The sequence below is a fragment of the Myotis daubentonii genome, chromosome 9 (assembly GCF_963259705.1).
Source record: "Myotis daubentonii chromosome 9, mMyoDau2.1, whole genome shotgun sequence".
NCBI classification, from domain to species: domain Eukaryota; kingdom Metazoa; phylum Chordata; class Mammalia; order Chiroptera; family Vespertilionidae; genus Myotis; species Myotis daubentonii.
The window spans coordinates 50,990,775-51,017,383 of record NC_081848.1 but is presented as its reverse complement, the minus strand read 5'-3'; the positions used below and the strand labels follow the sequence as shown (position 1 = coordinate 51,017,383).

Below are 26,609 nucleotides of genomic sequence, written 5' to 3'. Positions count from 1 at the left end.
GGAGCTGGAGCTAAAGCCCTGAACTAGTGACTCTTAGAATGATTAACAAGTTGATTTCTTTTTTCTTAAGCTATTGATTAGTTCCAAATCACATACTTACATGTTGGGGACTACTCTATGCACATACTTCCCCCAAATTCTTATGGAAACACCTTCCATTATACTGGGAAGGGAGGGAACTGAATTCCTGTGCCCCAGTGCATTTGGAGCTGCGGCCCCAGGACCAGATTCACAGGGGACCGTGAATGCTGTTTCCCAGTTATTACCATCCTGCTCCCCACCCTCACCGCTCACCCCTCCCTCCACCTCTAAGGGCCTGCAGAAGCTACCTCACTGTCAGCTGGTCCCCAACACACTCTCTCAGTCCTTTCTCTCCCATCCCCTCGGCCCTGTGCTCTTGGTTCCCTACCCTTGGGTCTGGGCACTTGGTTATATGTTGCCATGCTTCTAATTTGAGGCAAAAAAAAAGTGTCCTGAGAGGGTGCATGGCAGTGTGTCAGGGGTACCTGGTCATCTGGATGCATAGGGCGCACCTTCCTGTAGTGTCATGTTTCTGGAAAGGTTTTTGTGAGGGGTTCCGGAGGGTAGGTAATTTACCTGTTCCAAACAATCTTTTCCACGTGAGAGTGTGTAAGAGGCAGTGCAGAAGGTAACATAAAATGCTGCAAAGCGGCAGCTTCGGCTTCTATTCCCAGGTTTCCTCTGAGCAGGGCTTGGCACTGGGGTGTTGGGGAGGGTGGCAATGGGAACCGATCTAGGACAGGAAGAGAGGAACAGGTCAGCACAAGGCCCAAGTCCAGGCAGGGACACAGAGCGAGCCATACAGCCTGGTGGCCTAGAGGCCAACACCTGGGCCCAGACTCAGTTTCACTTCTCAAAATGGGGTAATGTTGATCTGAAGGATTTTCCTTTCAGGATTAAAGGGAATAATCCATGCAGCCGACAGCACTTGGCCTGGAGGTGAGCTGCATTCCCAGGCCCCGTTACCAGCATCAGGGGCAGAGGGTTCCCCATGGAGCCAGGGCAGCATCGGTTTTCCTTTTTGTATTTCCAGAAACTCCAGAAAGGAGCTGGGAGAGGGAGTGAGCATGAAATACCAAGTGTGCCCTGAGGGCTGAGGGATGGTGAGTTGCAGCTAAGGGTCAGCGAAAGGCCAAGAGCTTGTAGCTGGTGAGCAGGAGGAGGGCACATGCGCCCCAGCAGGGGCCCAAGGAAAACTCACAAAGCGCCATCAGAGGTGGCTGCCCCTTCCTTGGCGCTTTCCCTGGGCATGTTAGCGCTTGCAGAACAAGAGCTCTCATCTCAGTTATGTTTACTTTTGGTGGATATTCAATAGGAAAAAAATGAATCATTTCACATATTCTATCAGCAGACAAAAGCTTTCAAACAACGGGGAACATAGAGTGAAATGATGGGACTGACCACTTCCTTAAGCTGATGTGGCCATCCTGATGTATTACACACTGACATTTCGTGAATTTGCATGCACTGGGATTAAAAACAAAAACAACAAAAAACACAGCCCGACCAGCATGGCTCAGTGGTTGAGTGTGGACCTATGAACCAGAGGTCACAGTTCAATTCCCAGTCAGGGCACAGGATTCCCGGGTTGTGGGCTCGATCCCCAGTGTGGGACATGCAGGAGGCAGCCGACCAGTGATTTTCTCTCATCATTGATGTTTTTCTCTCTCTCTCTTCCTCTCCCTCCCAGTCTGAAATCAATAAAGAAATATATTTTTTAAAAGAACAGAATAACAACACAACAGAATCTCAGTCCTAAAAGAGTGCGTGGAAGGCCAGTGCTGTGCAGAAGGGAGCGTTCCTGTTGAGTGAGTGCAATACAAAACCAGGCTCCCCAGGTAAGGAGGGAGGAGCAGTAGGAGGTGGAGCCAGTCTAGGTGCCCTTTTCCCACCTCCTGGGCTCTGAGAATAGCTCTCTTTGTTGAGAGAATACACCTGAGATGAGCCTTCTCTCCCTCCATTCCACTCCAATTTGCTGGCCAGGTAAGTCTTTCCAGGTGCCCCAGTGGGAATCAAACATCCAGCGTTAACTCACCGACTCCCACACGAAATCAGAGCTTAGCCCGGGTCCTTTCACTGAGAAGAAAGAAGGGAAATGGACACTGCCCTCTGAGGTGCCAGACCAAGCCCGCATGGAAATGTTTCTATTCCTCAGACACAAAACCATTTATTTTTGGTCCATTTCAGTATTTACAGCAGTCAGTGCATATGTAATACATTTCAATCCACACGAATAGTTCCCAATTGTGGGAGCAAATTAATCTTTTACAAGCACCTCAGCAGCGAGGCTAGAAGATAAACAGTAGGTGAAACAGCACACGCTCCCCTGTGCGTGAGCCTTCCTATTACAATCAACTCCCACACTGCAGCTCCCCACATCCAGTTGCCACCGCTCTCTCTGTTCATGAGGCAGCCCAAGCTGCCCCCTGCCACCGCTGCCCTGCTGGGGGAGTTCTCTGATCAGCCACCTGGGTGGGGACATGCTGCCATTTTCAGTTTGCAAGGAAGAGCCTGCAGATCTGCTTCCTGGAAGACAGACATTGCTGATTGTCGTCGGCCGCCAGAATGCAGGAAACATCCATTTCAGTGCTGCACCTCAGAGGTGGAAACACCTGCCACTTCCTTTCTCAGCTGCAATTAACATGCTGCATCTCAACATTGATTGACTCTGAGCCGCCTAACACAGCCAAATCAAGGTTTAAACGAGAGAGCATAACCTGATATTATTTTTCACAGTTTTAGAAACACGAACTTATTTGTGTTGTTATTGCCAAAGCAGCACTACAAGAGATGGGGCTGCAAGTCTTTATGCTTAAGATGAATGTAAGTAGAATAGGTTGACGCTTATAATAAAAATACTAGTTCTGTATCTTTGTATTTATTTGGGAATGGTACTTGTTTATGTTTGTATTATTTTGTGTGTGGGCAGAGTGGAGGAAAAATATTCTTTCTGTATCCCAGCACCTGGCACAAGGCAGCAGAACCCCGATGGGTATTTGGAGAATGTTTCTTAAACAAATAGACAAATAAACGAGTGGTTTGGGAGAGCAAGCTTAAGAACCATAATCTCGGTCCAACTTAAGAAAAATTCTGAACTTAAGACTATCATGAGTTCAGCCAGTATGGCTCAGTTGAGCATAGACCTATGAACCAGGAGGTCATGGTTCGATTCCCAGTCGGGGTACATGCCTGGTTTGCAGGCTCAATGTCCGGTAGGAAGCAGCTGATCAATGATTCTCTCATCATTGATGTTTCTATCTCTCCCTTCCTCTCTGAAATCAATAAAAAATATACATATATTTTTGAAAAAAAAGACTATCATGAGCCTTTGGTTTAGCTTAGAAGCTGTGTGAGACAATGAAATAGGACCTGAGGCTGGCTGGGGCTTTAGGTCTCAGAGTCCTCCTACATTGCTTAGCTTTGATCACAAGTGATCTTTCAGGGGACAGTGAGGGCTGTGTCTGTTTTCATCATAACCTTACTCATACCGCATACAAAGAAACTGTCTTCAAAATGTACAATATTATACATTTTGAGGGTCTAAGAACGGTCTCTATTGTGAATAAGAAATGGAATCACTTAAAATACTTTAACAGCCACAATGTTTGCGTCCTTTTGGGAATGATCACTGAAATAGTTTCTCTGTACTGGTGAAATGGAAGGCCAGGGCAAGGATGAGATTTATGTTTTAACTTGGCCAGATAAGACAGGGTCTTAAACCACAGAGTACAGTCTTTGGAAGAAAAAGTGAACAAATTGCTTCTCTCATCTATTAACAGAATACAAGAGCCAAGAGCTACCTTCTTTCTTGGCCTTCTTAGGAGAATCTGTCTTTTAGATGGAAATAGAACAAATTTAAATAAGTGGCAGTTAATTCTTTTGTACTATGACAACCCAGACACTACACATTTGAGCATCATCTATCAAATGTATGCAAGTATCCAAAGTGCACTTGTATATAACTGACAGAAAAGTCTGGGCTTGAATAGGTCTACACATTCTAGAATGAAAACTGAAGTTATATATCTCCGTCTTAAAATAGTTAATATTCCTGCACATCCATAGTCTTACCTCCAAATGCCTGGTGCCTGGAAATATTAGTTTGATTAGCTCCATAAATCTTTAATACTACATAACTCTCTGCCCCAAACATCTGAGTTATTTGTACTAGTATATTAAATAGCTTATGTACCAACATCTTAGTGAAAATAGGTCTTCTCCAAATTATAACATAGGAAAACCAGAATTATGAGGAAATCATATTAGCAATTTCCATCAAATAAATAAAATAGATAAATAGCCATAAGAGAGACAGTTTTCATAGATAAATAGATAGGTAGATAGATGCCTATACATGTTTCCTAATATTAGAATTCAGGCACTAAAAGACTTGATTCTGAAAGAAAGGAGAAGGGGGAAAAACCCTACAACGTTAGGAGCTTGATATACATGGAAACGATGTGTTTTAATATGACCCAAAACATTGGCTGACTCAGGAAATCCAGTTATACTTGCTATTTCTGCCTTGTCGGTTGGCCAGGTCCATGTATATAGACAGCATCTCAAACAGAAGTGGTTCATGACTCAACTCAAATTGAGGGAAGTTAGGTCTCCAGTCAGAGCTGACTGTTGCAAAGCACCTTTTGTCCAATGACACATTTAAACACTTGCAGAAACGAGAAAGGCCAAACATACAGCAACAAAGGGTTCTCCAGTCCACCTCTTGTCAATGACAGAGCGAATCTTCAAAGAATCCCATCGAGGGAGAACAATCAAATACTTTATGACAACAGATCACCATTTGAAATCTTTTCTTTGGTTCCACATGAACCATCAAAACATCCCAGGAATTCTACATCAGTGCACAAACTCCATCTCTCAGCTTTCCTTGTACAGTACATTGAAAATGTCATTATGAAATCCATGACCCAGTTTGGGATTCGGTAAATGGGGTCACTGCACTCAGCTGCACCTTGAAGTCAGAAGTGGTTCTGTCCTTGTCCCGTGGGTTCCTGGGCAACCCTGGCGGCGTCTCAGAGCCACTTCTCTGTTTCGGACCCAAGAAGACCACCACTGGGACAGGTTCCTTGCCTTGGATCACCAGCGTGTGCATTTTTATGGCAGCACCAATCTCAGCCACAATTTTATCAACAAATGAAGGCGTTTCCCTTTGCTATTCCCAACAGTTTTTTTTTTAAAAAAAATATCCATTTTCTAAAAATGCTTTCCAGTATGTCCCAGGGACCATAAGGACAGTGCTCTGAGAATAAAAAGCCTTTGTAAGCCAATAGTACTTGGTGAAAACTAGTGATCCTGTTAGTACAAAGTTAAAGTTTTATTTCCTCTCTTTTTAAATAAAAGTAAGGTTCAAATGTTCTATTAAACTCTCATTGCTTATGTGTATTATATTAAGGCTTATAAATACACCTGGTAAATTAAATCCACCCTGGATTGAATCAACACCTGCTATGTGAGTTGTTTGCTTTATGTAATCAGTAATCTCAAGGTTTCTCCTCTTGTGCTGGAAACAAAATTTAAATATTAACCTAATCTTTAAACTACTGCTGCCTCCTTCTGACATTTGGGAACCAGTCATCCATGCAAAAAAAAAAAAAAGGCAAATATGGATATATTCATGAAAAGGCAGCTTCTTAAAAAATCTTAAGATGTGCAACTCAATGCACTGGGCAGATACATGGAAAGAAGCAGAAGGAAAGTCCATCTGTGTCACCTTCTAGGGTAAACAATGCTGGTCACCTGCCAAGGTCACCTGCAGTCAGAGAGATCTGCTGAGGTTGACTGCCCATTTCAAAAGCGTCTTTGTATTTTCTTCACTATAATCTCTGGAAGGATCTGGGGCAGCTGTAGCACGTGAGCGAATTTCAATTTTTGAAAACATATTGCCGTATGGTATAACTCAAGTCGCAGGTCTGACAAATGCTGCCACAGGAAGTAGGAGTGTGTGAGGTGTGCGGGGCAGGATCCGGTCCTTGGCTGGCTCCGAGGGGGAGGGCCCTGCTCACGTCCTGCTCAGCTGACAGCCCCTGGAGAATATGAAGCTTTCAAAGCGCTGGTCTTCAGCCTTTTCTCTGATGCGCTGTTCCTCTAAGGAATCCACAAGTCGGTCCCTCTGCTCAATCACTTGCATCATCTCAGCGAATATTTCTCGCTCCTCATTTAGATCGTTCTCATCTTTCTGGCTCTCTAAAGAAAGAGAAAAACAAACAAACATCGGACTCAGGTAAGATTTGGCGACAGGAGAGCTTTTGGCCTCTGCGTTCTTGATTGTCCTGGACTTGTGCTGCCCTTTAATTTCCATGGAGAAAACAAGGAAAAGAATTGAACACCAGGGAACTGCCCTCGAAGCCACAGATTAGAAAGGTGGGTGCTTTGTGCTGCAGGCAGCTCACTTTCCAACTTGAGACTATATATAAAGTGATGGGGAGAACCCCTTTGTGAGAAAAAGAAGTTAATACCAGCCAAGCCCTACCAAGGCCTCCCCCTCCCCTCTTCTGCACAAAAAAATATCCACAAACAACAAAATGTCTGTTCTCCCTAAACATGTCTGAGCTGCAGCAAGCAGAGTTTCTAAGCAGACTGTCTGCACCCGTGGCCAGTGCTTCAATTATGGGAATCCTTTTTCAATTTGTAGCTAATGACGAACCGTAGCCCTTTGGGTAGAGACCAGGCGGAAGCACAGTGAGGCACAGCTGGCCAATAGGAGGATGTGACTGCTCTTCCCCTTAGCCTTTCGGAGCACGTGACCCGCTTCCTACATAGCCTGAAATAGCCACTTGCCTGGGGGAGATACTACTGTTACAGGGAAAGGGTAAGAGACAGGTACTGCAGTCATGCCTTTCTGACATTCAAAACAGGACTTTAAAGCCAAATTTAAGTCTTGTCAGCCAGATCATTGCCTAGGGAGACTTCATACATTCCTGTAGCCCCTTCCGTTTAATACATCAGGAGCCAGGCAAGCCCCATCCCAGAGTGGAGAAGGGCCGCCTTCCCTCACATCAGGCTTGGTTCTGGGTGGGGCCAGGATGAAGGTATAGATGACAACAGGGAGATAAAGAAGCACCATTCCCTTCTCAGTCCGTGTTTTATGGGCTGGTGAGAGCTCTGCTTGTGCTCCAGTCTCTCCATTCTGCACCTTAGAACCCCCAAGGGGGCAGGAAATGTATCATTTGATGGGAACACTGGGGGCCCAAGGACTTTGCCTCATGTCTTGTTTGGAACGCTGGGAAGAAGCCCGCCAGAGAGCCCCCTATGTATACACAGGCAGGGCTTTGTGGTTGGGCAGAGAAATAGGGAGTGGGTGTGACTCCCCCGATCTTGATCTCATGTGTGTGGCATGTGTGGAGCCTAGAAGTGCTCACTTGTCCCAGAGCTGCCAAAGGGAGCTGGCCCCTGGGGCTCCCCCAGGATGAGGAGTGAAGTGGCCCCACAGTGCAGACCTGTGGTGAACCTTGGTCAAGCTGAATGGAGGCTGCTCTGAGGGGCAGGTGAGCCAGGGAACGCCCTGAGGCTCCAAGCTCACCCAGACCAGGGCAGGCTGTGGATTAGCCAGCCACACACCTTAGCTGCAAATGCCTGCAGAGAGAGTGGCAGCCCGATGACAGCGGGCAGCTGCGAGGGGACTCCGTGACTCAGCGCAACCCACCCAGGTTCCTAACGCCCCAAACTCACTCAAACCTGCCTCTCCCATTACCTGGCAGTCACCTTGGGGAGAAAAGCAGAAGAAAGGGGTGGCCATCTGCAAGATCGACCATTTTCATCCCAAAGAGACTGGGCATTTCCTACAGGAACTGTTTAAAATATTGCATCAGACTAAGTTTACCAGAGAAGGGGATATAAAGTTCTTTTTTCTTCTTCTTGCTAATTAGTGGGATGAAGCCTCTGTGGGAGATGAGCTCAGGTACAGACAAAATGAAGAAGCTGCATATTTTTTTTGAATACCCGAGACGGGTGAGAAAATGTATGACCATCAGTCCTCAGTAAGAATTGTTTTAAAAAAGAATTGAAGGTTGGCTAATGGAGTCTTTGGGGGTATTTATTTGACCACCCCTGAAACAGAGTGAATTAAAATCGGTATCAGATGTGTGAATCAGACCTCAGTTTTATACTATGGTTTGTTAATTAAGTATATTCCAGTTCAGTGCTCCTTATCTGATAATCAACTCAGTAAAAATTTTAAATTTCTCTCAATTTTGGCTTGTCATTTAAGCCCTTTCTGACAATCCAAGGTGGCGCATACCACTTTCATCTGTCCCACAGAGTGCAGCTCTGTAAAGATATTGTTAGAAATAGAACTCTTGCTATAAAGAAACAGTCTATAAGTCAATACCAACAGCAGACCCCGAGTCTGTGGTGATCTGTTCTTTAATTTCAGCCCTATCATTTATCTTGAGCATGCTTGTTAAGTTCTCAGACTCAGTTTTCTAATCTGTAAAATGGGGGTGAAATGCTGAAATAAAAATATTCATGATGATGATGATGTCTAATAGTTACTAAGTGCTTGCCCTGTACCCATAGGTAGGCGCAATGTTCTGTTCATGAGGTATAAAGGAATTATTTGACTTGTTCTTAAGACCTATGGTCAGCAAGCCATGCATGGGTCTGGCCCCACAAGCACACAGTGCAAAAGAGAGTGAACGTGCCCAGATGCCTGGAGCCAATGAATGTATAAATCAGTATATCGTGTCACTTGCGTTTACTTCAATTCTCTGTCCTTCATGGTGAAAATAATTTCCTCACATACAATGTTCTGGCCCAGCCATGCTGGGAAGGATGTTTCCTTTACTGCCCCCGAAGTGGTCCCCAAACCCCTGTGTCGTGGCGCTCATCTCACTGTACCATAATTCCTGGACGGGGTGTTGGTCTCCACAGAGAGACCACAGGTCACAGTGGATCTCCTCCATATGCCAGTCACACACTGGATCCTCCATAAATATTTGCTAAAGGAATGAATGGATAAGGGAACATATGTGTGAATAAATGACTTTGTTCCTATTCACACTTGGGATGGAGCAAAGTGCTGCTCTCCCAGCCGGAGTGAATGAAGCCGGATGGGGACTGCAGTGCTGTGGGCGGTGGGCAGAGGGAAGGCTGGCTTTGTGCTCCCTCTGGCTCCCTGGCAGGGGACCCTCCCCTCTGAGATTTGCAGCATGCTCTGCTCAGGTGTCTTTCTGAGGGGAATTGTCTTTAACAAGGACCCAAAACACATCACCGTACTCACCCTCCTTGAGCATTTTCTCTCTTAATTTCTGCTCCAGTCTGCTTTGATGATCTTCTAATTCTAGCTCTTGGGCCCTGCGGATGAGAAAGCATTCAAACCTTACAAATGCTAGAGATTTGTGTAGATGCACTGACAAATAAGCCCACTGACAGTAGCTACTGCATTCTTCTTCCCTCTTAAAGCTGGACTATCTCTAAACTGGACGTTTTGCTGCTGTCGGTCACTGAAGGTGCCGAGAGGGTTGCTGAGATGTGCTGGGCTCAGGAGATGGTGGGAGGAACTGAAGGGTAAATGTGACCTCAGTAGGCTTTAGGAAGGCCATGCAGGCCACCCTTTACTGAAGGGTCATGAGGAAAGGACTAGAATAGTCCAGGGGGAAGCAAGGACAATCTGAACTTCTTCTCTCTTTTGAGGGTAACATGACTTCAAGTATCACCTATAACCAATCCCAACTCTGATTGTGGTGGACAGGAAAAGGAGAAAGCAGAAACAGGAGACATTTTGTCCAGGTGGAGGCAACAAAACTCAGACAGCCATCTGGTTGTAGGAGCTGGGGAAAGAAGAGTCAGTGGGCCCTGGCCAGGTAGCTCAGTTGGTTAGAGCATTGTCCGGATACACCAAGGTTGTGGGTTCAACCCCCAGTCAGGGCACATACAAGAATCAACCAATGAATGCACAGATAAGTGGAACAACAAATTGATGTTTCCCTCTCACTCTCATCGATGTTTCTATTTCTCTATCCCTTTCCCTTCCTCTCTCTCTCTCAAATCAATAAAATAAAAAGTATACATTAAAAAAAAGAGGTGGGTCCATCATATTTTTGTGACTATATAGATAAGCATGTCTAATTCTGGAGTTTGGTTCATGTCATGGGTTGAATAATGACCCCAAAAAGATATGTCCACATCCTAATCCCTGGAACTAGTGAATGTGACCTTATTTGAAAAACGTTTTGGCAGATGTAATATATGTAGTTAAGTTAAGGACCTTGAGATGAGAACATTCTGGATTATCCCAGTTGACCCTAAGTCCACTGAGAAGTATCCTTACAAATGAAGAGGATGACACAGACACTCAGAGAAGGCCACGTGAAGACAGAGGCAGAGAGTGGAATGATGCAGCCACAACCCAAGGGATGCCTGAAGCCACCAGGGGCTAGACAGGCAGAGGGAGCATGGCCCTGCTAACATCTTGAGTCAGACTTTCCTCTTCCAGAGCAGTGAGGGAATACATTGCTGTTGTCATAAGACACACAGTTTGTGGTAATTAATTATTCTGGCCCTAGGACAGTAATACAGACAGCAAGCTCACCTGGGCTCTCATATTTGGCCAAGCCATTATCGGTAGTAAAGGTGATCTTTTGATGTTTCATCTAGTGGCTTGGTAGTCTTATTTCTCACCTGGTCCAGAACCCAGCCAAGGGAGAGGAACAGAACGTATTAGGAATCTTAAAAGATAGCTCCCCACTCCCCCAATTACCTCTCAGGATTGGGGTGAAGATAAAAGGAGACAGCATAAGTGAAAGCACCCAGTACAACATGTGGCACTTAATTGCTTTACATTAATGTTACTTTCTCTCCAGAATGGTGACAGGTATAGACCTTCAACTTTGTCAGAGTGTGTTGATATCCATCTCTACTTTCTTTTTTTAAAAAGCTGTTTAAGAATATTTTTTATTGATTTCTGGGAGGAAGGAAGGGGGCGGGGAGAGAGAGAGAGAGAGAGAGAGAGAGAGAGAGAGAGAGAGAGAGAGAGAGAGAGAGAGAGAAAACATCAATAATGATAGAGAATCATTGATTGGCTGCCTCCTTCATGCTCTACACTGGGGGTGGAGCCTGCAACCTGGGCACGAGACCTGACTGGGAATCAAACTGGTACCTCTTGGTTCATAGATCAACGCTCAACCCCTGAGCCAGGGGTCCTCAAACTACGGCCCCGCAGGCCACATGCGGCCCGCCGAAAACATTTATCCGGCCCGCCCGGTGTTTTTGCCGCCGCTGCCTGTTGCTTAGCAGCCGACTAGTGTTTTTTTTTAAACTATAGTCCGGCCCTCCAACGGTCTAAGGGACAGTGAACTGGCCCCGTTTAAAAAGTTTGAGGACCCCTGCGAGCCATACCGGCCCGGCCCATCTCTACTTTCTGATCCTCAAACCAGGCTGCTGCCTCTTATTTAGAGAAGACAGCCAGACATCTCAGTCCTTCAACCCGCTAAAGCCATAGGAAGTGCCCAGGCTGCTCTCTGCCTCTCCTGCGGTTCACGCTCAGAGGCCAGAGACATGCTTCCCGGTTGCAGGTGTGTGTTTGCAGGTGGGTCCCTTTGGCCTGGGCCGCAGGGATGGGTTGAAAATACTTTTTACAAATGCCCCCCAGCTCCAGCCCCATTACCTGAAATCTATTTTAGCTACAGGACTTCACAGACAGAATAGATAACTGAAGATTCTCGGCACTAATGCCAGCATGATATGCAAGGCATCAAGTATCAATTTGCCTCAATCACAATTCTGTATGCACAAGAAGAAAAAAAACCCCGGGATGGCCACCTAGGAGGGTGAGCCACCCCACTCCCGCCCCGCGTTGCGTTTAGGCCTCACTGCTATCCGTGTTGCCTTACTTACATGATCAGCAGCTCCGACTCATATCGCATTAATTTATTCTTCTCCAGAACCAGCTTAAACCATTCCTGCAAAAGCTGGGCTTCATCCTGTGTGCCTGAATCTGCTTAAGAAATCAACGACAAATGGGTTAGATTGGCGCTTCTCTCCACCTGATCAAACTGTTTTGGAGCTACTTTAGTGGACCATGTTTGTAGCAAAAAGAGCTCAGCAGGCAGCAGTCCCCCGATGGCCTGTTGATGCTCAAGGTCAGGGACATGAAAAATAAAACCCACCTGTGAATGCTCTAGGGGCGGTCCCCTTTCACATTTAGGACATGAATACTTCAGTTCCAAGGTCATATACCCTTGATAATGTCCTGTCACAAATGACCCTTCTGCCTACTTATATGTTCTCAGTACAACTTCTATAGTTTGTGCATCACATCCTTCTCCGAAGAAAACCCGAATAACCCTGCTGGTTGGTTGGGGCGCGGCTACAGTGTTTTGGACAGGTTCAAGCCTTGGACTGAGGAGAGGGCACAGTCCTCTCATTGCCAAGTGCAAGTCCCAGCTTGGCGGGCAGAGCCCACCCAGCACAATTATAGCCAAGAGCTTTAGTTGTAAGCTTGAACCTATGGTCCGAACACGTGGCCCCATGTGCCTGAGTGATGTGGGCTTGATAGAGTTCAGGTGCTTTAATTGAGTAGGATCGAAACCCACGAGAATGGCCGTAACCGGTTTGGCTTAGTGAATAGAGTGTCAGCCTGCGCACTGAAAGTTCCCAGGTTTGATTCCGTTCAAGGGCGTGTACCTTGGTTGTGGGCACATCCCCAGTAGGTGGTGTGCAGGAGGCAGCTGATGGATGTTTCTCTCTCGTCGATGTTTCTAACTCTCTATCCCTCTCCCTTCCTCTCTGTAAAAAATCAATAAAATATATTTAAAAAAAAAAGAAACCCACGAGAATGTTGTAAACATCTTGATCACGCCCTTACTTTGCCTCGTGGCATCTGCTATAAAATAAAGACACGGCTTGTGGGCGCAGGCGCTGTCCATCAGAGGGGCAGCGTCCCACCGAGACCCAGCTTTCATTCTCTTGTCTGTCTTTTCTAAGCCTTTCACCACCCCCACTCACTGAACCAGGCTGAGCTGGCATGGCACATAAGGCGCCCTAGGGCTGAGTATGCCATGGCTGTGCCAGCTCGCCACACTGGTTACTATCCCCTTCTCCTCCAATATCAAATGCCCACTGAGTGCCCAGGTGGGGTGTGGCTTCCTTCATGGGGCAGAGAAGCTCATACCACATTTGGTCATAAAGGAGTGGTGATTGGCATTTAGATTTCTGGCAAAAAGAAAAGGCAAATGAATAATGTTATTAGCTTTGAGATTCATAGAGAAAAGTTATATCCACATAATCTTATAACTTAGGTTACAATCTTTATAGCCATATATTCTTATAACTTAGATTATGGTTAAGCATCTCTGAACCAGGAGGTCACAGTTTGATTCCTGGTCAGGGTGCATGTCTGGGTTGCAGGTTCTATCCCCAGTGTGGGGTGTTCAGGAGGCAGCTGATCAATTATTCTCTCTCATAATTGATGTTTCTGTCTCTCTCTCTCCCCCTCTCTGAAATCAATAAAAAAATATTTTTAAAGATGAATTCCCTTATCTCCCTGTCTCCTTTTGTTAATAAGGAAAATGGGGTCCAGAGAGATGTATAGGCAATGCTCTAAACTATATATTTAGCTAATGTGCAAACTGGTGCTACAATGCAGCTCTTAACTTCTGCTGAATTCATTCATTCATTCATTCATTCATTCATTTATGACATAGGTGTTGGGTAGTGCCTTACGTACTTGGGATACAGTGATAGGTAACCCATCAAGGGATCGTTCTCATTATAGACCCTTAATGCATCCAATTGGTATCATCCAGCCCACATTTCTATGTCTATGTCTTGAAACTTTGGTAACAAAGTCATTTCCTGAAATCAAGCTTTCCAAAGTGGGCCATGTCCATCGGCACCTTGCAACTCCACTCAGAAAAGAACATGACATTTGTTTTTCATGGCTTCTTAGTAAACACCAGTGGTTCCTTAGTAATCTCTAAATGTCTTTCTAAATAGTCACAATTTTAAAAATAATCCTACCTAGAATTTTGACAGGGATCAGAATTCATGTTTCTTTCCCAGGTGGAAAGTAGAAAATGTGCTCATCTCTAGGTCTTTGGCTCTGCAAGGCTTCCTGAGTTTTCAAAGACTGAGGTTACATCTGCAAGTGTTTTCAACACCAGAGGGTTAATACGGTTCATTCAACAAATTCTGATTGAATAATGCCACATCCAAGCCTCTATGTATGTATCATCTTACACCAGGACTTAGAAATCTGAGTTCATTGTTCTCCCTTTTTTCTCACCTTTCCAGATTCAATTTCCTCTTCTAGATGGTTGTTTAACATTTCTAGATTGAGGACCATTTGCCTCGATAAAGAAAACAGAAAAGCTGAGAGTTGAGAATCCTGCTTTTCCCCATCGTGTGACATGATACCATCTGCCTCAGCACAGGGTCTGTTCTCTCCTTGTTTCCAATCCAAAAGAAACAGCACTATTTTGCTGTCTTCAGAGTATTTTTTGTTGTTGTTTTTCAGATTCAGCCTCTTTGCTGCATTATACCCTCAGGCTCCAGCCAGACTTTTATCCTGGATTTCATGTCCCTTTTCCAATCTTCCTTATGTGTCCTTCTAAAATCTGGCCCACTAGAGAGTCCCCTGTGCAGTCCCACTAATTTCTTTTCTTTGGTTTTATATATATAATATATTTGTTAATCCTCACCCGAGGGTATTTTACCATTGATTTTTAGAGAGTGTGGAAGAGGGAGAGACAGAGAGAAACTTCGATGTGAGAGAGACACATTGATTGGTTGCCTCCTGTACGCACCATGACCAGGTTCAGGGGAACCTGCAATCAAGGTACATGCCCTTGACCAGAATTGAACCCAGGACTCTTCAGTCCACAGGTAGATGCTCTATCCGCTGAGCCAAACCGGTTAGGGCCCCACTGATTTCCGTTGGTGCTGTTCTCCACAAACACAGGTTGAACTGAATCGATTTAATTTTTTTTCCAATGGAGTAATTTGTAATTTTATAGCCTCCAGTTCACTTTTTTTTAGAGGCTTCCTTTCCTCAGGAGTCAAAAATCCCTTTAAGGGATCTTCAAATGTGGACTCATGTGCAGATTCCCAGGAAATCTGCCTTTCCAAAGACTTGGATCCAGGGGATTGTGCCTTCCCCATACTGGCTTTGCTCTCAACTCTAAGGATGCACGGAGACTTTGCTCCATGATCTCCAAGACTCACTGCCTCCCATCAGAAAACGTCCTACTGGTCCTAGTGAAGCCTGGACCAGCGTTGCCCTCACTGCAGAAGTGGCAGAGGGCCTGGGCTTGGAGACCCAGCGGACTTGGCTCAGCCACTTACCCAATGTGTGACCTTGGGCAAGCAGCCTCACATCTCTCCACCTCCGTGTCTTCCGGTGAAAAACAGGGATGATCGTAGTACCTGCCTCCTAAGTAGTTACGGGGATTAGGTGAGATGATGCATGTAAAGAGCTTACCACGCGGGTTGGCACATAGTAAACAGCCAATAAACTGTCCCTTCGCTGTTAGTACCTGCTGTTTCTTCCAGTGTCGACTTCTATATAGTTTCCTGTGGGCTATTTTCGGTTCACCTTTAAAAGTCAGCTAGAGTGCAATCCCTGACTTGGTTATACATGCCTAAATTTTGCCTTGTGACTTCACTTGAGGTTAATAAAAACTCTTAACAAATTATTATTATTTTTGGCCCCATGTAAATGAGAAGGTCAGAAGGCTGCTGGCTCATCAGCACCTGCTCGGGAGGATGCCAGTGCTCTGCCTGCAGGGATCATTGGCTCAGGCATGTCTCCATCTGTGGCTGCTGTGGGACTGGAGGCCTCTCTAAGGCAGGGGTGCGAGGCCTGTGTCTGGGAACCAGGGCGCAGCTAGAATGATGCTGCCGGAGGGTGCGCAGCCCTGGCTCTGTCTAGATAGCTCGGCCACCTACCCCTGACTGCCTCCTCTGCCAATGTTGCCACCGGCTGGTCTTCATTCGCTCACGTGTACTGTACTCATATCATGCCTTTTCCTAGACAGACTGCAAGGTTTCCACTTGCTCGGGTGGAGCAAAGTAATCAAAACTCAACACAACTTTTTTTAATGGAGTTATATTTTGTGCTTTCAAAATATATTTTTATTGATTTCAGAGAGGAAGGGAGAGGGAGAGAGAGATAGGAACATCAATGATGAGAGAGAATCACTGATCAGCTGCCTCCTGCACACCCCACAATGGGGATCAAACCCGCAACCCAGACATGTGCTTTTGACAATCGAACCTGAGGCCCTTCAGTCCACAGGCCAATGCTCTATCCACTGAGCCAAACCAGCTAGATCTGAAGCTATTTAAATTGACCCACTTTTCCCCAAGTGAGCTCTAAAAACTACAAAGCAAGTTTGGTTACTCCCTACTGAAGTTGTCCGATTACCCTCCACATTCAAGTTCAAGTCACCTAGCTGGACAACACTTCATCCCTGTTTCCAGTAGAGGGACTGGCACTTATGATCAGTAACTTTTCCCCCAGCAAATAATAACAATACACGAACAATCTAATCTTTAAAGTCACGGATTTTTAACCATTTTCTTTTGTTGGTAATGCTGAATACTTCTCTGACTGTGTGTTGGTGTGTGATTTTTTTTCCAGGTTGGGTCTTGTTTAAACACTGTCTGATTTTCAACTCTCTGATTCTTCAGACGTGATTTCCTGCCTCCATAGAATCTGTGAGAATCCTCGTCTGGTGTTTGCTGCACTTCTGTGTCGTCTACATCCTCATGATGACCTGGGCATGAAGGGCAGTAGAGTAATTGCAGCCAGAACCCTCTGTCACTGTGCAGGCGTCTCCCCTGGAATGGCGGGGTGCAGCCTCTGCCTCTCCTTGCTGGCCTCTGGTCGGCTCTTAGCTCCAGTGCTCATCCCCAGCCTATTTCATTTAAATCTCTAGCCAGGCCTTCTGTACCCAGCGCTCCGGGTACCCTGACCTCCCACAGGCGCCTTACACATCTTGGTGACGATCCAGAACACTGCACAGTGGGTGTGGCCTGGTTCGGTCTTGACCAAACCTGGATGCTGGAAGGATGCCCTCAATTCCATTCCGGGAGCCAGAGGCTGCAGTTGAAAAACAAAAGATCTAGTGTCCTTCCTTTTTAAACACTTTTTTTTTTGTTTGTTTTGTTTTGCTTTTGGCTACATATCTATTCATTATAAATAAAGTTTTCTTGCTTTAGAATTTTATTGAAATGATATTATACTCGTATATGTAGTCTTTTAAAACGTGCTTGTTTTAAAATTCCATATTATGTTTCTAAAATGCATCCACGTTGCCATTCATTTTCCCTGTTGTGTATACAGTCTTCAGTTGTATATGCCACGGTTGGCTATGCCACAATTGACCCATTTCCCTATTAATGGATGTCAAGGTCATTCTTAGTGTTTTGCTATTGTGAATGATGCTGCAGTGAAGGTTCTTGTTCGAGTTTTCTGGCTCATGTAGGCAAGTGTGTCTCTGAAATACACACTCAGGAATGAAATTCTTAGTAAGGTATGCAAATGTTCAGCTCCACAGCACGAGGCCAAGTTGTTTTCCAAAGAGTTGGGACTCTTTTCATTTCCACCAACATTGAATAAAAGGTCCTTTTGTTCCGTCTTTACCAAATACTTAGTATTGTCACATTTTGACAAGTGTTGATAATTCAATAGTTTAAAAGTTTCTCATTGTAGTCTTAATTTGCATATTCCTAATTATTCATGAATATTTTACTGTGAAATTTATATAATTTGCTTATCTTTACATTGAGTTGTTTGCCTATTTCTTACTGATTTATAAAAGTTCTTTACATATTCTAGAACATTGATTTTTTGGTTATATTTGTTGCCAATATATTTTCCAAATTAGTGGATTGTCTTTTCCTTTATAGCGTTATATTCCAACTTGATTCTTATTAACTTTTCAGTTTAATTATTCATAGTAAAGTCTTTAACTTGTATGAAACGTTTGCTTGTATGATGTAAGGTAAGACTCAATGTCATTTTTCCTGTACGTGGAGCCAGTGGTCCCCGATTCACCTCTTTCCTGTGACCTGCAATGCTACCGCAGGTTCACGTTGGGTTTTCACGGATGTTCAGGCCTCCGGGTGGCTTTCAGAAAAGTACTAACATTGGCTTCATAAAGGTGGTGCACATTTTTTGTTGGATTGAATCCTAGGTATGTTTTTTTTGCTAATATTAGTGATATCTTCTTTGTTATTGCATTTTCTAACTGCTTGATGCTGAGATATAGAAATGCAATTCCTTTTTACATTTTGATCTTATATTTAATCACCATCATATAGAATCTTATTTTTAATAATTTATTTGTACATTCTTTTGGGTTTTCCATGTGAGTGATTTTATCATCTGAAAAATAAAAACAGAAAAAAATGTTTCTTCCTTTCCAAGCCATGTGACATTTCCCCTTGTCTTCCTCTGCTGGCTAGGGTCTCCTGTACAATGTGGAATAGAAGAGATGATGGTGGGCACCCTTCTCTTATTGCCGATTTTTAAAGAAGCATTTCTAATATTTTACCATTCAATAATGATGCTTGCTTTATGGTTTTGGATGGTATCTTTCAAATTAAGAATGTTCTATCTTGTTGTATGCCTTTTTGCTAAAAGTTTTTAATCCCAAATGAGTATTAGTTTTTGTCAAATGATATTTTCTTCTTCTATTAAAAAGACCATGTGGTTTTCCTCTTTAATTTGTTAATATGGTGATTGTTGAATCACCTTTAGATTGCAAATTTTGAAATTAGATTACATGTTCATTTGTTCATTCTATTCTTTTATCTTTTTAAATCTTTACTATACTGGGGTTAGGTCTGCCCTTTTCATTCCTAATTTATTTATTTCTGTCTTCTTATTTTGTAAATCAATTTAAGAGATTGCCTGTAGTCTTTTTAAAGAACCAATATTTGGCTTGCTTGATCCTCTTGATTTTATCTTTATTCTCTATATCATTTACTTTTGCTCATATATATATAATTTTCTTTCTTTAGGTTTATTTTGTTTTCCTTTTTCTAAATTAAGTTGAACACTTGGCTCATTACTTCTCAGCCTTTCTTCTTTTTTAATAAAAGTATTTAAGGCCGTACCTCTAAGAACCACATTCACTGATCTATTGCTTTCTTTTTCTTACTTAGTATATTTAAATTTCCAAGTATTTTTAAAATATCCATTTTTTTTATTTGATTGATGAGAAATGTATATTTTTGCTTTCTAAATGTGTGGTTTAAAAAATATCTTTTGGCTATTGATTTCCAAGTTAATTACATTGTAGTATAGAACAGAGTCTGTATAATATAGATTCCCTGAGACTAACTTTGTGAACTTATGGTCAATATTTGTAAATCATCATGTGAAATTGCAAAGAATATACATTCTGTAATTTGGAAGTGCAGGGTTTTATAAGTGACCATTAAATCAACGTTATTATTGCATTATTCAAATTTATACTAATGTTTTGTCTGCTTGACTATCATTACTTGAGAGATGTACTAAATTCTCCTGCTATGAGAGTAGAACATTTTCCCTGTGGTTTCATCATTTTTTGGCTTTATATATTTTAAGCCTATTACAGTCAAGTCAATATACACAGTCAAGTCAATACATAGAGCAGTGGTTAGAGCATCGGCTTGTGGAATGAAGAGTTGTGGGTTCGATTCTAGTCAAGGGCATGTACCTTGGTTGCAGGCTCGATCTTTGGCCCCGGCCACAGCATATGGGAGGAAAGCTCTATCAATGTATGTGTGTCTCTCTCTTTCTCTCCCCTTCCCTCCCACTCTCTCTAAAAATCAATGAAAAATATCCTCAGGTGGAGATTAACAACAACAAAAAACCCACAACAAAACACACACACACACACACACACACACACACACACCCCAAAAACAAAAACATAACTGTCATATCTTCTTGGGGAGTTGATTATTTTTAAATTATATGGTGATTCTGTTTATTCCTAATCATGGTTTTGGCACTAACGGCTGTTTGACTGCTTCTAATATAATTACTCCAGCTTTATTAAGTTAGTATATATTTTGCCATCCTTTTGCTTTAAAACTTTCTGTGCTTTATACGTGTCTGCTAAACAGAATATAATTGGGTGTTGTTTTGTTCATTAATTGTCATTAATATGACTGAGTATTTGGGCTTGTTTCTTCCATCTTCCTTGATGCTATCTCGTCATCTTTTTTTCTATGCTTTTTTATCGCTATTTAGAACTGAATTAGAATTTTTGTTTGATTACTTTTTTTCTCCTCTGTTTCCCCCAACTGATTTGGAAGTTACTCCATTTTATTTCTCTTCTTTCAGTGATTATACTTAAAATTTAAATAGGCATTTCTAATACCTTAGCAAAGTCTAAATTTAACACCTTAACCTCCTTTTAAACAATATAAGTAGCCTGGAACACTTTACTTCTAGTCACTCAACTCCCAACTTAGAGCTATTTTAGCAACAAGATATCTTTCTTATATATCATAGCAGGAATGTTAAGTTTGATTATGGTTATGGCTGGTGAAGGTTAAGGTGGTGTTGCCTGTTTACTTTTACAGTGTTTTTCTGCTTGCTCATTTTTGAATGCAATTTACTAATTCTTTAAATATTTTACACATAGACATAGTATAGTCCATGTTTAATAATTAATGTAGTTGAAGTTCTTGGCCATTGAAATTGTATTGTTTTTGCTGACTCTCATTCTCAGCGACTCACTTCTTTGTGTTTTGGGTGATTTTAAGAATTATTATTATTATAAGCTCATAGTTTATTGAACTTAATCAGTCAGATGGGATCCTGAGAGCTTAAACTGAGGCATGGTTTCTTTAGAGGATCTATACTTGGTCTGGCAGAGCTAGAGACTTGGCTTAGTGTGGGAACCTCAAGGTCAGCTCCTTACCTTCTTGTTAGTTCCAAGGCTTAGACTCTAAGCCAGGGATATTTCCCCCCAAGACCACCCCGGGTTTCTGTTTTTGTGCTTGCTTCTTTCCTGGCACATGTAAGTTTCAGCAATACCTTCTTCTTTCTTCTTCTTGGCCCTGAGAGATTTATCTCACTTACTCGAGAGCATTGCAATGTTTTTAAAAGGATGCTTGTAGTGAATGGGCTTTTTTAGGATCTCGTCCACCATTCTGCTGCTTTATGGCTCTTAGGAACTCCCTTCTGTATCTGCGGCTCAGGCAGCCATCTGGTTATTGGCTTTAAAATATTTTTCCAGGTAAAATCATTATGACAGTGCTTTTCAAACCTGAGGGTTGCAAAATTCATTCTATGGATCATAGCAGCAGAGCTGTGGCAACCCACCCAGACGCCTTGCTTGCTTCCCCATCAGCTTTGGAGTCTTGTTATTCCTGGCCATTCTCGATGCGGTTGGAGTTCTTTCCTGACCACACTCCATTGCATTATGTGATGAAATAATGTTGCCTGAGCTTCAGGCAACCCCGTCCACCCTGTCTCCATACAGACCCCTCCAGGATCACAGAAGGATCCTGGCCCCCACGCCCCCTGCTCTGCTGGCCTTGGAGAGCACAGCAGCCAGGCACCTGTGATGGCAGGCAGGCCTTGGACTCACTGCCTTTCCGTACAGGTAGGGAACAAGTCGCTGTGGAAGGTTACCTGAAGCATGTCCATCCCCTGAAATCGATCCCCAAACTATGGCACGCGGTCGGAGAGGCATGCCTTCGAACCTCAGTGTTTGCTTCTCTTGGCTAAACTGCGTTTACTGAATTGTGTTTTTGGGGGTAATAGCATGAGTCTACACTGAGATCCTAATATGGACCAGGCATGGGAAATTCATGTATTATATATTTTTAAAGAAACTAGTTTAAATGTCTTCTAGGGAGTGTAGTTTTAAAGGAATGTGAACAATCGAACAAATAACTAAATACAATATGAGAAATGGTTGACCATCCATTATATGTTTTATAATGATATGAATATGAAAGGAAAGAGGAGGTATGTTCATTGCAGTGATATTTGGAAGCAGCCCCTGTGCCCATCAGTAGATGAGTGGATAAAAAAGCTGTGGTGCATTTACCCAAGGGAGTACCACTCAGCCATGGAAAAGAAGGAACCTTACCTTTTGCGACAGCATGGATGGACCTGGAGAGTATCACGCTAAGTGAAATACGCCAGTCAGAGAAAGACAAGTACCACAGGATTTCACTCATATGTGGACCCTAATGAACAAAATAAACTAACAGACAAAATAGAAAACAGACTTGCAGGTACAGAGCATAGACTGAGAGCAGTCAGAGGGAGAGAGGTTAGATGAAAGAGGTGAAGGTATGAAGGGGAAAAAAAGAGAAAGGAAAGAAAGAGAAGAAAAAGTAGGACTTAACTTTTTTGAATACCTATTATCTACCAGGCAGTTCTTTTAGGTGCTTTACTAACATTATTTCATTTAGTCTTTTCTTCATACCAACCCTACAAGGTTGGTATCATTAGTCCATTTTACAGATAAGAAAGTTTCGCAAACAGGTAATTGTCATATGATGATCACTTTGGGATCCAAACTCAGGAGTGTCCTACTTTAATTGAATCATAGAGTCGTGGCAAACCAACCCAAATTCCTTTCTTCTTTAGCCATCTACTTTGGAGTCTTATTATTCCTTGCCACTCTCTATGAATGGCATCAGGATTCCAACACAGGAGCAACTGACTCTAGTATTTCTGTTCTTTTCAGGACACCTCACCCTTACATTATCCAAGAAATTATTATTCTTTCTGTTCCTCAGCCACAGTCAAGATAAAAACCACAGAGTATACGCCAAACTACTTCCCTCTTCCTGGCTAGGTTTTCATGCCATTTTCTCATCATAATGTGTGTGCCTACTGCCACCTGCTGGCAGCCTGGCAATCCTGATGTTCCTTTGCAAACCCCTCTATATGATGGAAAAGCCATCTGACAAAAAAAAAAAAAAAAAAAAAGCAAGAAGCTTCATGCAGACAACCAGCTGCTAAACCTTCCCAGAAGCTGGTAAGCTTAACAGGGAGGACTAATTCCCATCCACCTCTCTTGGGGATACATCCTTTCTTCTTCCAAGTCACTTGCGGTTTTCACCAGATTTCACCTGCCCCTAGGCACCGAAAGAAAGAACGAATTCTGTCATCCAGACCATCTAAATGTGAATGATGGTCTCTTGCTAAATTGGGGGAGTCCATGACCCCAGCACATAACGCTGACCACTGTGCGGACAACCAACAAGCCCGTAGGTACCCGGGTCTTGATTAAGAAGAACCTGAGTGGCTGGCAAAGCTGAGGTTGGCCTCCTTACAGAACGTGGGGCCCAGGGCAGTCAGGACCACCAGGGGAATCCATCCGCTTTGTCAAGGACACCCATCTATAACACACACACACACACACACACACATTCTACAGAACATAATGACTTGTGTTCTGGGTGGATTCTTAGATTTTTGTTTCTCGTTGTTTTCCCCTCCTTGACAAAGTGGGGGAAACCCCTTCCCGGGGGTGGGGAAGCGGATTTCTGACTGTTGGGAAAAAGAGAAAGCAGGAATTGTTGTCACGACAATTAGGAGCTCATCAAAGCCTCATTTTGCTCTTCAGCCATCATTGCCCTCCGTCCTGCACCCCCGCATGTTCCTCTAATTCAATGCCTGCCTAATGAATAACTCCTAGGAACAAAAGACCCTTTCAGGCGGGAGCACATAATCATTAGAGGAGACTTGCGTAACTGTCGCAGACTACTCATGTTTTCAAGCCTGTCTCTAAATTTGGTTATTCACAACCTTTATAGCTCAATATTATTGCCTAACTGTGATCATTTTCTAATTATCCTAATAATACCTATTAAATAATTCCCATTACATTACTTAAACCAGACCAACACAGGCCAGCTCAAATACAACTTAACCTAATAAGCATCGGCCATTCATTAAGCACCAGGGCAATCTCTTAAAGGGGCTGAATAGAATATTAAACTGTAAAGAAACATTATTATTGCACAAATGTTATTACAAGTTAAGGGTGTATTAATTTTGATGCCTGGTCTGCAAATCTCCCATATGGCATCCTGTGGGGCTGCGCTCCCTGCCTTAACTCTTTTAGTCTTTAGCTCCTGGTTGGTTTGCATCTGTCACCCACACAAAGACAATCAAGGAGGAAAAGGCCCATAAACTTAACATGGGGATTAAATTACCAAAGATATCAAGAGAAGGAATGGAATCCATCGTCTGGCCAGGTTAGCATACCTTGGACAACACCACAAGCATCAGGGTTTCTTTAGCTGATAACTCAAAACGGGGAGATGTTCAGAAGTGTGAAAATATTGGTTTCTAGAATATAAATCTCAAGCAGTGACGAATAGAGAGTGAGTTCTTTAAAAGTGTATGCACGTGGCACTAACAGGTTTGGCTCAGTGGATAGAGCGTTGGCCTGCGGACTCAAGGGTCCCAGGTTTGATTCCAGTCAAGGGCATGTACCTGGGTTGCGGGCACATCCCCAGTGGGGGTTGTGCAGGAGGTGACTTCTCCCTCGTCAATGTTTCTAACTCTCTATCCCTCCCCCTTCCTCTCTGTAAAAAATCAATAAAATATATATTTTAAAAAAGTGTATGTATGTGGATTCCAATATTTTGTAAAGTAATGTCAAGTAGCACGTGTTGCCCACGCTCTGGGAGACACTTTGCCCACCAAGGCCCTTAATTCTCAAAACGACCTGGTACTGTGGAGACTATTAGCTCCGTTTTTCAGATAAGCTGTATGGGACCAGAGGGGTTAAGTGATTTTCCTAGGACTATACAGCCTAAATGCAAGGGAACAGAATTTGAACCCTGTGCTCTCTGATGCCTATAATTCTCCCAGCCCCGCCATGCCACAGTGCCTCCCCAGCAAACAGAAGCATGCCCTAGCTTTGCTGGTTTGTCTTGTTTATTTCTAAGGCTCTCACTGAAATCAGTGGATTCCTAAAGAAAAGCACCAGACAGGCAGTGACTCTCACTCCAAGCAGCAGGAAATGGGTATCATTTGGGTAATGAAACCTACTTCTGATGAGTGGACTCGGGTTTTCTTTACAAAGACATGCATAGTGTATTTTAGTAAGAACAGGGACAAATATTTATTAATCAATTATGCCATCCATCCCATAGTCAGGCCCTATGCTAGGGCTTCCACATTAATTGTTTTAGCTGACCCTCACCACAAATCCAAGAAACAGATAAAAGTATCACTCTTACTTTACAAACAAGGAAACTGAGGCACAGAGGGGTTAAACTCTGACTCCAGCGTTTCCCTGTTAACCAAAGACATGTGAGCCATACAGCTAATACTAAAGCTGGAACCCAGGGCCCCTCACTTGGATGGGGGAGCAGCCCTCACAATTTTGCGGGTCTGACTTTGTATGAGCTTTAGGCATCACAAAATCTGGGTCTGCCCTTGCTAGTATCATCACTCTCAAATAACTGAAGTTTTAAGAGAATTGAAACCCTAACCTTTCACTATGTTGTTTAACCAGTAACACATTTTCATGGTTACACAGAGAGAGATGTGCTTCCAACGTTTGGTTTTTCACACTTTATATCCAAAATATAAAAGGCTAAAGACATCATGTCACAAAGCTAGAGAGACAATACTTCCCACAAACCCTAAAGCCCCCGCCCCCTCCCGCCCTCCCCCCCCCCCCTGCCCAATTCACTACCCACATAGATGCTGGGTGGTTTGAAAAACAAGTGGATTTCTTTAAGTCATCCCTCACCCCAGAACCCTTCCCGGCCCCTCTTTCGTTAAGGCATTTCACGTCTTTGCACATCTGGCCTTTGCAGGTGTTGCTCCCTCTGCCAGAACAGTCTCCTCACCTCACTGGTTAACTCCTTCCTCCTCTGGCTCTCATCTTGACAGGCCACTCCTCCTGGGAAGCCTAGCCTGACCATCCCTCTCCCAGGATCAGTTAGGAACCTCCTGCTCCTGTGCCCATGCACCCTGATGCTTGTCCCTAACACAGCACTGGTCCTCCTGTATTGTGGTCTATTTCTCTACAGGTCTGTGTCCTTCAGTGGGCTGTAAGGCTCCCAAAGGCAGAAACTGCGCATTGTGTCAATATTGGCAGATCCAGAGGATGACAAGTCTCCCTGTTTTCCCCAGACGGTGAGACCAGCACTGTTCTCAGACCACAGACATGATGGGGCTGCTGCTGTGGATCTGATGGGATGCCTACCTGCTTCTCCTCTCAGTGCCTTCTCCAGCCTCACGCCCTGGATCTCGGAGGCCCTCTGCCGCTCCTCCACCTCCTCCAGCTGCCTCTGGATGGCCTGCAATGCCAGGGGTTTACGTCACGGGGGGCCCTCGCACAGAGTCACAAGAGGGGCCAATCCTGCCACTGCCTTTCCAAGAGGAAGAAGCCCTTCCCTATGCGATGTCACCTCCTTGATTAACTGGGTCAGGACCTCCGAATTCCCAAACAACTAGAACTTGACATTTCCCTTCTGTAGCAGGAAGACATAAAGCGAGGAGTCTGTGTGTCAGCTCACTTTGCCCCCAAGTAGATGCTAAAATAGTCCCCCTTGACCAGCTAATCACACAGACGAGTGCTCAGGCAGAGGCTGCTGGGCCAGGTGGGCAGTCCTCCCGGCTCCTGGACTCCTTGGAG

At 43.8% G+C, this 26,609-nt stretch overlaps 1 protein-coding gene across 6 annotated transcripts in view; it reads right to left on the bottom strand.

Moving 5' to 3' along the window:
• Positions 1–5,222: 5,222 nt before the first annotated feature.
• The window catches only part of MICAL2 (microtubule associated monooxygenase, calponin and LIM domain containing 2), a 204,388-nt gene continuing 183,001 nt past the window's right edge, over positions 5,223–26,609 (bottom strand). For 5 of the 6 annotated variants that reach the window (XM_059708912.1, XM_059708914.1, XM_059708913.1 and 2 more), the window contains 4 exons: positions 26,178–26,271; positions 11,875–11,977; positions 9,260–9,333; positions 5,223–6,225 (listed from right to left, as the gene is read on the bottom strand). In XM_059708912.1, the coding sequence (XP_059564895.1) occupies positions 6,041–6,225; positions 9,260–9,333; positions 11,875–11,977; positions 26,178–26,271 (456 nt within the window). In that variant the 3' untranslated portion in view covers positions 5,223–6,040. The remainder of the gene's footprint in view (positions 6,226–9,259; positions 9,334–11,874; positions 11,978–26,177; positions 26,272–26,609) is intronic. The other variant, XM_059708911.1, reaches the window with a different exon arrangement.